The following is a 13,073-nucleotide window of genomic DNA, read 5'->3' as shown; positions in this document are numbered from 1 at the left end:
CTTGCCACTGACTAGCAGCTGGCTGTACGACCCTGAGCAAGTCATTTCCCGCTGTGTCTCTCTCACCTGGGGATTGATTGCGTTCTTCTCCCCTTGAATGGGAGGCTTCCTGAGGGAAATGACTGTTTCCCACCATGCACTGCTCCCCCAAACCTTGGGGTGGAGAGGAAAATGCTCCCAGGAGGCACCTGAGGAGCCAGGATTGGGGATGGCAGAAGGGGAATTAATTTTGCAACACTCCTGTGGGAAGGGGATAATCATGGAGTCACAGACCTAGAACCTGGAGGTGACCTCAGAAGTCCTCTAGTCCAATCCTTTTATTTTACAGATAAGGAAATCACACAGGAACCCCTAACCCTGGATACTTTCTCCAACACATTATACTGGCTCCCATTTCTCAGGCATACAAGCTACTTTCCTCACAATAACCCTGGGAGATAGAATGAAATACTTCTAATCTTAGGGTGGGGAAACTGAGTCCCATTACAAGGAATTTACTTGCTCAGGGTCACCCAGCTAGTATCTCAGTCAGGATACTATCATAACTAGCGTTAGGTTAGACCTGACCATACACCCTCATTCAGGGCTCCCCAGCCCCCCCCCCCCCAAAGCCTTGGGACCCTACCTCTAGCCTTCTAGCCCAGGCTGACCAGAGCCTGCCTCTCACCCCAAGCCTCAGAGGCAGGGGGAGGGATAAAATGAACAGTGAGAAGGGGGTGGGGGCCCCACCTCCAAATTTTCCTTTTGAAACCAACTCCTGCTGGTTTTCCTTGACCAAATCCAACCTACATTGCTATCCATCTCTATTCTATCTGGGCCCCTACACACATGCAGGCTCATAATGCTTCTCTAAACAATGGAAATTGCCACATAAATTCCTGGGGTGATGTGGGGGACAGATAAAAGATGATCTGAGGAGCCAGGTATTCCCTGGATGGAGGGTCGGGACAAGCAGCTTAATCTCTCTGAGGCTGATTTCTCATTTGTAAAGGGGGAATGAGATCTGTAGTACCTGTCTAGAACCTAAGGTTGTTGGGAGAGGAGCACTCTGCAAGCCCCACACAAACAGTGCATGTTTCTTCTTATTAAAGTCCCAGTTCTGCCCCTGACCAGTTGTGAGACCCTAAACAAGTCATATCCCAGTCTGGACCAGCTTCCTCCCTGGTAAAAGGGAAATAATCCTTGGACTACCTTCCTCAGGACGGCTATGTGGCAGTGGATGAAGCACCAAACCTGGAGACAGAAGACCTCTTCCTGGGTTTAAATCTGGTTGAGATACTTAATAGCTGTGTAACCCTAGACAAGTCACTTAACCCTGTCTGCCTCAGTTTCCACGTCTGTAAAATGAGCCGGAGAACAAAATGGCAAACCACTTTAGTATCTTTGCTACGAAAACCCCAAATGGGGTGACAAAGAGTCAGGAGTGAACGACTACCTTTCTCACAAGGTTATAATAAAGACACTATAGAAATGCAATTTATTATTAAACAATAATTTTTAAAAACCTTTTCCTTGACATCCCTATTACCTTCACAACAATAAGAGCTAGCATTTCTATAGCTACCTAGACACCGATCACAGACAGCCTCTGTGGTTCTCATGGGCTATGCCAGGATATTAAAAACTCTGGCAGGCTGGACATGAGACCAGAAAGGTTTCAGGTAGGAGAGAGTGACAGGGCAGGGGATGCACAGATCTCACTTGGGATATTTTCAACCCAGGTGACCCCTGGCTCAGTTTCCTCCTATGTAAAATGAGGGATTTAGACTCATTAACCCCTGGAATCCCTTCCAGTTCTAGAGGGAAAGGCCTATGACTGAGTCTATCAAGGCAAGGAGATCACAAGAGGATTGGCCCATACAGGATGCATTTGGGAGCTACTACCTTCAGTCAAAAAACCAGGTGGTGAAGGTGGGCGCTGAACGATGCCATGACAAGGTGCCCACGCTGAAATCCGAGCTCTTTAAATGTAAAGTAGAATAATGATTCCAATTTTTTTCCCATAATGACCGAGCTCCCCCAACTCACCCTGGCCTCAGCAGGCTTCTTGACTAGCTATGAGGGAGCTGAAAATATAAAAATGCATCAAGGAGCTTATTCTGCAGCCCTCAGATGGGCAAGGCTTAAATAGACGCCCAGGTGCATGATGGAAGACCCCATTCTGTGGAACCATGAGGCAGCCATCTGCTCATGCTTAAAGGGCATCAGCATAGGACAGTCTGGGCCTGGCTTAGGAGATACACAACCTATTGGTGTGTAATTTCTGCATCTGGATATTTTTTTTTATTTAGTCAATTTAGAACATTATTCCTTGGTTACAAGAACCGTATTCTTTCCCTCCCTCCCCCCACCCCTTCCCATAGCCAACAAGCAATTCCACTGGGTTTTTCATGTGTCCTCGATCAGAACCCATTTCCATGTTGTTGTGCATCTGGATATTTTCTGGAAAACATACTCATCAGAGGGGATGGAATGTCGAGAGGTCATAAAGAAATTAAAGTGAATGCCAAGCCTGGATGGCACCATGAGGTAGTGGAAGCAGCAAGGAAGGGGGAAGAAGGGATTAGAGACAGGAATATTAACTTTTTTTTTTTAACCTTTACCATCCATCTTTGAATCAATACCAATAAGGACGGTTCCAAGGCAAAAGAGGGGTAAGAGCTAGGCAGTGGGGGTTAAGTGACTTGCCCAGGGTCATACAATAAGGAAGTATCTGACATGTAAAACCCAGTGGAATTGCTCATTGGCTATGGGAGTAGGGAGAGAGAAGGGGAGGAAAAGAACATGAATCATGTAACCATGAGAAAATATTCTAAATTAAATTTTTTTTAATTTAAAAAAAAACTTTAAAAGGATTATCTTAGGTCACATTTGAACCCAGGACCTCAAGTCTCCAGGCCTGGCTCTCTATCCACTGAACTACCTGGACAACCCAAGTATTAGCTCTCCTAAACCAAAAAGCCAAGGAAGCGCCCAAACCAGAAAGATCAGAGAGACTCTGGATAGGAGTTGAGGGAGCAGAGAGGCTTGAGAAAGAATGCAAAGTGAAAACCTGAAGGCCTTAAAGAACTGGGGCCTCCCAAGGCTGATGGACCAATGGGCCCTGAGGCTTAGGACAGGCGCCATTACCACCTTTCCTGTCCCATGTACATGCTTCTCCCCCAATTGCACTGAGGGCTCCCAAGGTCTAGAAACCACACAGCCATAGCTCTCCAAGGGGGAAGACTTGAGTTCAGATCCCATCTCTTCCACTTACTGCCTTGAACAAGCCCTGGCTCTTCCATTAGGCCACAACTCATTAATTACTATAGCCTATGGCTGGGGTGGGGAAACAAGGGAAGGAGGATCTGTACAGTCTTAGGGCGGACCCAAAGAACAAATGAATAGATGTACAAGTAAAAGAGTAAAAGATTACAAGATTAAAGAGGGATGAAGGGATAAAAAAGATAAATGAAAGACTGAACACTTAGGAAAATGAGTGCATTAGATGAATGAATGATTAAAGGGACAATAGGTGAATAACAAACAAAGGATTTAACAGAAAGCGAGCTGAAAAGGCAGAATGCCCAGTAAAGGAAGAGAGAGAAATTAGGGCCCTGACCCAAGGCTGTGGCTGTTGTATCAGTTTATTGGGGGCTATTTCTATACAAAATCTGCCCCACCTCCCATTTCTCACCCCTGCCCTGGGAGAAAGGGACCAGCCTGGGTTGGGGGAGGGAGGTACCCCCCAGGGGTTGTCATCACCACCCAAGGCAGGGGGACAACTCGCCAGATGCCCTATCCCCTTCTCAGGGGAAGGAGGAGGACATAAAGTAGCTCGGTCTAGGTCCCAGCCCTCTCCTCCTCCCCTCCCGTCTAGCAGGGCAGGGAAAGCCTGGCCTGGGGTTCCCCAGCATTCTGAGGGGTCCCTCAGTTAAGAGAGGAGTCGTCATCACTGCCTTCCCCTCCTGCCCCCCGCTCGTCCCGGCTCTCGGCCACAGTGCTTTCATCGATGTTCTCCAGGGAGTCAGCGTGCTGGACAGAGAGCTCTGACAGCGCCACGCTGGGCAGGGGGCTCTGCTCTGGATGCAGCCATGGCTTGAAGTGAGGCTGATGCTTCTGTTTCCATTCTGGATATTTCATGCATGCCTTGTACATCTTCTTCATTGCCTGTGCCACAAGCACACCAGGGCAGGTAGGGAAGAGAAGAGAAAGCATCTAAGTTAGGAGCCAGATGCCTTCCACTGAGTGCGTGACCCTGCCCACAGCCCTGGCATCCCCTACCACCTTGTGTTTGTGACTTGGTCTCCCAAGTCCAGGATGGATCTCAGCCCCATTCCTCCCCTCCTCCCCATGTGCCAACACTACTCACCTTGGGAGCCAAGAACTGAGATGATTTATTCACTACCCACTTGGGTAAGGAACCTGTGAAGGAAGAAGAGTGACTTGAAAAGAACAGTGAACTCAACTCTGGGAGCTAGAGGGTACCTCAGAGGGCATTGAATGACCTGAGCAGGAGGCTCCTCCCCAATATTCCTGAGAAGTGGCTTGTCTAGGCTCAGCTTGAATGCCTCTGAGTGACAAGAACCTCACTACCATATAAAACAGGTCATTATCTTTTGCATGGCTCTGATCACTGGGAAGCTTGCCCTAAGTTCAGTAACTTTCTCCTCTTTGGGGCTGGGAGACCAATGGTCAGGGAAAAGCAAAGCTTCCTGCTCCAGGTAGGGCAAAATAAGATGCTCTCTGAAGTCTGAACACTATCAAGAAAGGGAATGTCTAGCAATGAGCATGTGGACAAAATGGGAGACGAGACAAAAATGTATTTGGACCTTCTAAATGCCCCAAACAGCAAGAGTCAGACATGTGACAGGGAATGGATTGTCTGAAAATCAGTAATTTGGACTGAGTGGAGGTCTTTAAGGTCCCATCTAGCTTTAACATTCTGCCAATGAATCCCTCCTTCTCTGTACCTACATGTCTTGAAAAAGTGGCTTTGGCAACTGCCCCTAGCATCCTCCCCAGCAGCACCTCAAACCCCACCTATCCAAAGCCTCATTGGTCCTTCACCCAATACGCTTCTGATGTCACGATCCTTGTGGGAGCAACCACCATTCACCTACTTACTATTGACTCAAGTTCAAATCCCTCTGCTTGGCACTCAAGGCTCTCCAGGACCTACTGTTCCCCTGCCTCTCCAACTTATTTAATGCCACTCCAGCCTGGATATACTCTACTCCAAGTGCCCTGGCTCCTTTCACCTTCATGCCTCAGCTCATTCCTTTCCCTTGGTTCCCCATGGAATTTCTACCCACTCTTTAAAGCCCAACTCAAAAGCCACCAGCATCACCTCCTCGAGAAAGCCTTCCTGGATGTATCTCTTACCAGAAATGACCTCAGCCCTCAGCGTTCACTGGGCATTCTGGTTTTCCATGCCTCCTATATTGAGCTTTCCCCATGAGTCTGTTCACTTCATCATCCCCGTACCAACACCCACCGTAGGGGTTTTATAAGTGTGGAACGAACTCACCAATGAGGTGGATAAGTAACAAGCAAAAAGACAAGGGCCACCCGCTCCTTTGACGAAAGACTACTACAAATGCCATCCCCTTCCACCCTTTCTTTGGATGATAGAGGGGATGAGCTTTCTCCCTCTGCTGTGTACTCACTAATACAGAGGAACCAGGTCTACGGTTTAGAGTGCGCGCACTGCAGGAGGGGAAGGAAAGGGGGTTCCATGACAAATGCACAACACACTTCCCCCAATAGAAGGTAGAGATGGTTTCCTTTTGGTTTCTGCATTCCCCAGCACCTAGCACAAAGGAGGAACTTGGACTAACAATGGTCCCTCTCCCAGCACCGAGCTGGGCCAGAGCTTAGCGGATTGATTTTTGCTTTCCAGATTGTCAGGTCCAGATGCCTAGACCTTTAGGGATTCTAAGAGCATCGGATCTCTAACCCTTTGCTCGAGGTTCTTGGTGTGGATCACCTTCTTCCCCTCTCTCCTTAAGAGAGGTGGCATAATATAGGAGGAAGAGCCCTACACTTGAATCCAGGGCTGGATTTGGGGTCTGGCTCTGACTCTTAGTAATTGTGGGACCTTAAGCAAGTCACACTCTTTCTGGGCCTTATTTTCTTCATCGATAGAATACCAATTTCAAGCGGAAAGGGGATTCAATTTGTTCTGCTTGACCTAAAGGGCAGGACATGAAGCAACATGAGGAAGTTATGTGGAGGTTGACCAGCTCAGAACAAAAGACAATTTCTTAACCACCAGTTATCTCCAAATGAGGCAGCCTCTCCCAGCAGTGAGGGGAGTCACCCTCCCTAAAGGGTGCCTGTGAGAGACCTTTTCTGTACCCCCCCTCCCCCCAATGCTAGGGTCTACGGCAGACAGATCGCTGTAGATCTCAGGGTTATTTCATGTTCCCTCCTCCATTAGGATCAGGAACTCTTTGAGAGCAAGAATTGCTTAGAGCCTTTCTTTGTGGCCCTGGGCCTGCCGTCATGTTTAATGCAGGCTTCTTGACTGGTAGGTGGAGGCTGGCATGGCTTGGAGGGGATGCAACAGAAAGGATTCCCGTTCAGCTAGAATTTGATCTTGAGGTGCACACACTAATTCTAGAGGAAGGAAGATCCAGAAATGGAGACCATCCTGGAACTGGGCTGAGGGAAGCGAGGAAGTGGTTGGGTCCTCTTCAAAGGCAGTGGTCAGAGCCAGAAGGCAAGGGCTAGAAGCCAGGAGAGCCATTGTGGCCATTAGAGCCCCTTCACACGCACTTCCTCATGACCAATTCTGGCCTCCCTAAATCTGCTGGGCTGAATCTTTTTTCCCTAGGTTCCTTCTGGAGAGCTTCGGAAAAGCCTTATCTTTCCTAGCTGTGTGACCCTGGACAAGTCACTTAATCCCCACTGCCTAGTCTTTACCACTCTTCTGCCTTGGAACCAGTACACAGTATTGATTCTAAGACAAAAGGTAAGGTTTTAAAAAAAAAAAGTCCAATCTGTGTCTGACAGCTGAAGAAGGGGAAAGGATGGGCTCAGGCTAAAGCCCATGACACCATGACAGAGTGGGGCTAAGCCCCAAAGGCTTTTTTTTTAATGGTGAGAGGAGCCCAGCACAGAGAAGGACGAAAACATTCTAAGAGCCATCTTCCTCTCCCACCCCACCCCCTCCTCTCTCACATGGAGAAACTGGAACAACAAATGATAGTTCCCATTTTTATAGGGTTTTAAGATTCACAAAAACCCAAGTCCCACCTCCTCCATGAAGCCTGCCCTGGATCCCCAAGAACTTCCCCTAAAGAAAAGCACTCCACAAGGAGCCTTCTACTTGCATCCCGAGGGTGCTCTTAATTTGTCACTGAGGGTTCCAGTCATGTTTGTAGCCCACAAACTAAATGGGGACCCGCTGCACTGAGTGGCATATATAGCAAGCTCTTCTTTTTAACTCCTACCTTCCATCTCAGAATCAACACTGTGTATTAATTCCAATCCAGACAGAAGAGAGGTAAGGGCTAGGCAATGGGGGTTAAGTGACTTTTGCCCAGGATCACACAGTTAGGAAGAGTCTGAGACCAGATTTGAACCCAGGACCTCCCGTCTCTAGGCCTAGCTCTCAATCCACTGAGCCCCCACAGGCTCTTTTTTTAAATATTTGGTGGCTGAATAACAACAGATCATACTTATAATAGTGATTTAAGGTTTGCAAAATAAATTATATATATTTGTGTGTATATGTACATATACATGGCATACTACATATCAAATGAAAGTTTTATATACTTATATTTTTATTTTACATATTTTAAATAGATACATATGAAACGGAAAGAGAAACTACAAAGAATCATCTATCCAACTTAATTTCACAAGCAAATGCCAAGAACAGGAACTATGGAACAAGGGTGGCCAGGATCACAGAGTTGGTGCCTAGAGCTCCAAGCTAGGCCTGGCCCCCAGCTCAAGACAAGGAAGGGGATGGCAAGATTGCCACCCAAACCTACACCCAACTTTTCTCAATAGAAAGATCCATAATTCCAAAGAATTCATGATAAAAAATGTTAACCCCCTCCAGAAAGAAATGGTCAATTTGGAACACAGAGCCCTGATCTTTTTTTTCTCTTTATTGCCTCCCCCCTCAACATGGCTAATGTGAAAATATGTTTTGATGACTTCATCTGTATATTGGGTATTGCATTTCTTGCCTCTTAAAGGGTAGGTGAAGGTGAAAATTTGAAATTGAAAGAAAAAAATTATAAATTAAAAAAAAAGAAAAGAGAAAAAGAAAGAAAGAAAGAAAGAAAGAAAGAAAGAAAGAAAGAAAGAAAGAAAGAAAGAAAGAAAGAAAGAAAGAAAGAAAGAAAGAAAGAAAGAAAGAAAGAAAGAAAGAAAGAAAGAAAGAAAGAAAGAAAGAAAGAAAGAAAGAAAGAAAGAAAGAAAGAAAGAACTATTTTGAGTCTTGAGCTATCTAATACACAAACCCAAAAGAGATGAATAGCACCAACAGGCCTACAAGAAAAACCTCAACAAAACAAGATCACATAGCTTACCCAAAGCCTTATAAAAGTCCTAGAATAAATAATACAAGAGTTTAAAAATGGTTATTATAAATTAAATAGCAGTAACAAAGGAAAGAATTGGAAAAGAAATAAGCTATGGAGGAAGAATTTAGAAAAAAAATTAATAGTCTGACATAAGAATTCAAAACTTTACTCTGAAAATTGGGATGGACCCAACAAATTAATGACTCCATGAAAATAAAACCAAGAAATATTAAAACAGTCAAAAAGGTTGAAAAAATAGAAGAAATTCAAGAGGAATCTCCAAAAATAACTGACCTAGAAAACAGATCAAGGAGAGATCATTTAAGGCTCATTGAGCCACCTGAAAACCATATCCTCCCCCCTCCCCTCAAAAAGCTGAATATCATATTTCAAGAAACCATGACAGGACACTGCCCAGATCTCTTTATACCAGATGGCAAAATGAAAATAGAAAGAATCCATCAGTTATCTCTTAAAAGGAACTCCAAGATGAAAATTCCTAAGGAACATCACAGTGAAAATGCAGAGCTACCAGGCCAAAGGAAAAGTACTATGTAAGTAAAGAATTCAAGTTCCAAGGACCAGAGGCAGGGTCACACAAAGATTCAGTAGCTTGTCACTATAAAAGAGCACAGAATATAATATTCTGAAAGGCAAAAAGATATAAATCTTACAGTAAAGAATAACATACCCAGTAAAACTGAGTATAATCCTACAAAAGAAAGAGATGTCTCTTTAATACAATGGAAGACTTCTGAGCATTCCTGATAAAAAGACTTGAACTGAGTAGAAGTTAAGGGTAGAGGAAGGAGGATGAGGGGGAGAGATGATGCAAGCGTCCCCAGCTCTGATTTTGGTTATCCTTCAATGATCTTAAAAAAGGAGGGGAAGGATACACCAGGGAAGAAAAAAGTAGGAATTAAAGGAGGGGGACACTTGTGAAATCCTATCATTGGGGGTATAAGTGGGGATCTATATAAGTGAGAATAATGTGGGAGAACAGGTATCATTGAACCTCATTCTGACCTGATGAATAGATGGGTAAGCAGAGCTAAGAGAGTCATTTATACTATAAAAACAACAGTGAAAAAAATTTTTTGAAAGATTTCATCTCTCTGATCAATGCAAAGATCAACCATGAATCCAAAAGATCGATGCATAAATACCCACACCTCCAGATCAAGAGGAAAATGGTATACAGCGACACCACTTTGGAACATGACCATGCCTCTCTGTCATACCATGATGTCTCTCTCTCCCTGGAATAGGAATTAAGATAGAGAATGAGCCCAAGATTTTACTGGGATAGGGAAATCCTGAGTGCCAAAACCCTTTACTCATTCAGGTTAGAAGTTAACTTAAGAGTTTCCTAAAGCACTGAGAAGGAGGGTAAGTAACTTGCATAAGATGATACAGCCAGAGACAAAACTTAAACCCAGATCTTCTTGGTTTGGGAAATGGTTTTGTCCATGATGCTACAATGCCTGGGACATAGGTAAGTGTTCCTTTTGAATCCCCTTTTAACGTATGATGAAAACATGATCAAAAAGTCAAGTGGCCTGGGCCACCACCAAATAGCTAATAGCTGAATGAGATGGAACTTGAACCCAGGTCCTTCTTTACTCCAAATCCAATCATTGCTCTGTCTAAGTGACACTTCTCTGGCTTAAAGGGGTCCTTCCTGAGGTCCCTCTCTCCCTCTGCACCAGGCTTTACCCTCTCAAGTTCTTTAAATTTAAATCTTCAAGGTCAATCAATTAAAGCAGCATTTGTTAAGCACCTACTATGTGCCAAGCATTGTGATAACCACTAAGAATATAAATATAAATGTCAGTCTTTGCTCTCATTATTATTAGTAGTAATAGTATTACTAAATAAATATACAAATTTGGGGGGAGAGGAGACCCCAAAATGAAAAACAGGGGTCTCCTCTTGAAGAAAGAAGTGCTTGCACTGAGTCTTAAAAGGAATCAGTGATTCCAGGTAGTAGAGGAAAGTGAGGAGAGCATTTGGACAGGAGAACAATCTTGACTCCTTCCCTTTCCCCCTTGCTCCCCATATTTATCTGCCCAATCCAGACATAGTCCCTATGTCATCTATTTTGTGAGGAAAGCCATTCAAGTATGATTGTCCCCATTTGATAGGCAAGGAAATGGAAATTCAGAGATAAACAGATTTTCCCAAGGTCACAGGATCAGTACAGAGCTGGGATTGAAAATCCTATCTTCTGACCCAAAGGCCACTCTACCACAAGCTGCCTCTGGAGAATCCAGGGGTCCCTCTCCTCCTAATCTCTATCTAGATCCTTTCCATTATACCTGACCCCAAAGACAAGTTATAATTTTTTGTGGAGAAAAGTGCTGACAAAATTAGCCAGTGGTTTAGAGTCTAATGGCTCTCGTCTGATGTGGGGAGGATGTAGGGAAAGATGAAGAGAATTTACAAGATGTTAAAGCTGGAAAAATCCTTAATGGTGAACTATGAAAATCCTTAAAACTATTAAGTCAAATTATTACCATTTAACAGAAAAAAAATAAAAAAAATTGGAGTGAGGTAAAGGAAATGGATTTGCCCAAGGGCAGCTGGGGGGCAGAGTGGATGGAGCACTGGACTTGGAATCAGGAATATTCATCTTCATGAGTTCAAATCTGACCTCAGACACTTACTAGCTGTGTGACCCTACGCAAGTCACTTAATTCTGCTAGCTTCAGTTTTCTCATCTGGAAAACAAGCTGCAGAAGGAAATGGCAAAGTACTCCAATATATTTGCCAAGAAAACCCCTAATGAAGTCACAATGAGTCAGATAGAACTGAAATGACACAAAACAAGGTCTCAGAGCTGGGCCCGGAACCCAGAACCCTTCAATCCCTCCCTCCAGGCCTCTGACTACTAGAGCAACATACTAGTGTGTGTCTCACACCCATAAATAAAGTAGTCTCACCTTAAATAAAGATTAAGCCTGACTCCTAGAATAAACAGAGCAGGCCATAAAGAGGCTGGCCACTTGCCCCTCTCCCTCCCAGCTCTTCCTGTGGACTGGAATCTCCAGAGGCATTTTTGGTTTTTATTTTTTAAACTCTTATCTTCTGTCATGGAATCAATACTGTGTACAAGTTTCAAGGCAAGAAGAGCAGTAAGGCTAGGCAATGGGGGTCAAGTGACTTGCCCAGGGTCACACAGCTAGGAAGTGTCTAAGGCCAGATTTGAGCCCAGGACCTTCATCTCTAGACTGGCTCCCATTCTACTGAACCACCCAGCTGCCCCCTGCATTTCTGAGTCTTCAGCCCCTTCCTTATTCTCTTTTCTCCCCCAATGCCCAGGAATGGTATGACAACTACTCTTGCAAGGCTTCTCTTTTCCCAGGCCCTATCCTCCTGACTCTCTGAGCCTGGGACACCATTCACCAAGCACCCCCAGCTGCTCCATGAGGCACTGGGCCCTCGTCTCTGCCCAGGTCCCTACTAGGGCAGCTCCTCCTCAGCCTCCCTCATCTCTAGGCCTGGGCAGCCTATATTTCCTGCTCATCCCCCCCCACCTCTCCTGGAAGGAGGCTGGGCACAGAGGGTGTGGAGGGAGGCTGAGGAGAGGCACATCATTCTCAGAAGGGAAAGGAACAGAAGAAGAGGGGGCTGGGCTGGGCGTCTCACCTTTGGGGTCTACCTGGGCCAGGTAGGTGATGACAGAGTTCTTGGGGCCCGTGCTCTGGATGAGGTAGCCCGTCTGGATGGACACCGCTCGGACCAGATCTTTTCGGGGTGGGTATTTCTAGGAAGGGAAGGAGAGGTGTGAGGCACAGGTGTCGCTAGCCCCTGAGGGAGGGAGGAGAGAGGCAGCGGAGGCCTTGGGGTACTTCAGACTCTGGAGAGGGGAAGCACCCCCAAACAGCCCTCCTCTCCACCTGCCCTTCTCTAGAGGCACCGACCTCCAGGGACACCCCAGATCTTCACCTCTGGCCTTTCTCCAGCCCTCTCCCACCTCTAGGCTTCAAATAATCAATGCCTTATTATAATGGGAGCTTCTCTTCCAGGACCCTCAGTTTTCAGTCACCTCTGGAGTCATCCAGTCCAATCTCCTCGATTTATAAAGTGAGAGAACTGAGGCCAGAGGAGGGAACAGGCCTGCTCTGTGCCATACAACAAGGAAGGGGTCCATCCTGGACCTGAACCCAGGACCTGATCCCCTCTGAAGGCTTCTAACCATGAGAAAAAGAACTTCTGTCATTTCTGTAGGGATTTGACTGTCATAAAGGACTCTTTCACATAAGGGTGCTTAAGTTGTGGGTTAAGAAATGGGGAAACTGAGGCCAGAAAGAGGGAAGTGAATTGGCCAGGCAGCAGGTGGCCCCCACCCAAGATGTGACCTCAAAGACTAGAGGAAGTGAGGTCAGAGATGAGACCATGGCACAGATGTGGGGTAGAAGACAATGGGCCACTGTAAAATGATCTTTCAAGTCCCTTATAGCTTTTGATACTGTGATCCTTGGGGATTAGGTCTTATGGCATAATCATTCATATTTTCATAGCCCTTTAAGACTAATCAAACTGTTT

The 13,073-nt window shown here is 45.5% G+C and overlaps 1 protein-coding gene across 4 annotated transcripts in view; it reads right to left on the bottom strand.

Annotated features, from left to right (window-relative positions):
* Nucleotides 1-3,608: 3,608 nt before the first annotated feature.
* The window catches only part of STARD10 (StAR related lipid transfer domain containing 10), a 39,555-nt gene continuing 30,090 nt past the window's right edge, over nucleotides 3,609-13,073 (bottom strand). For all 4 annotated transcript variants that reach the window (XM_056795022.1, XM_016422017.2, XM_016422016.2 and 1 more), the window contains 3 exons: nucleotides 12,174-12,291; nucleotides 4,352-4,404; nucleotides 3,609-4,149 (listed from right to left, as the gene is read on the bottom strand). In XM_056795022.1, the coding sequence (XP_056651000.1) occupies nucleotides 3,910-4,149; nucleotides 4,352-4,404; nucleotides 12,174-12,291 (411 nt within the window). In that variant the 3' untranslated portion in view covers nucleotides 3,609-3,909. The remainder of the gene's footprint in view (nucleotides 4,150-4,351; nucleotides 4,405-12,173; nucleotides 12,292-13,073) is intronic.

The sequence above is a fragment of the Monodelphis domestica genome, chromosome 4 (genome assembly GCF_027887165.1).
Source record: "Monodelphis domestica isolate mMonDom1 chromosome 4, mMonDom1.pri, whole genome shotgun sequence".
NCBI classification, from domain to species: Eukaryota; Metazoa; Chordata; class Mammalia; order Didelphimorphia; family Didelphidae; genus Monodelphis; species Monodelphis domestica.
The sequence above is the reverse complement of the archived record's forward strand: the minus strand, read 5'-3'. Positions and strand labels throughout refer to the sequence as shown.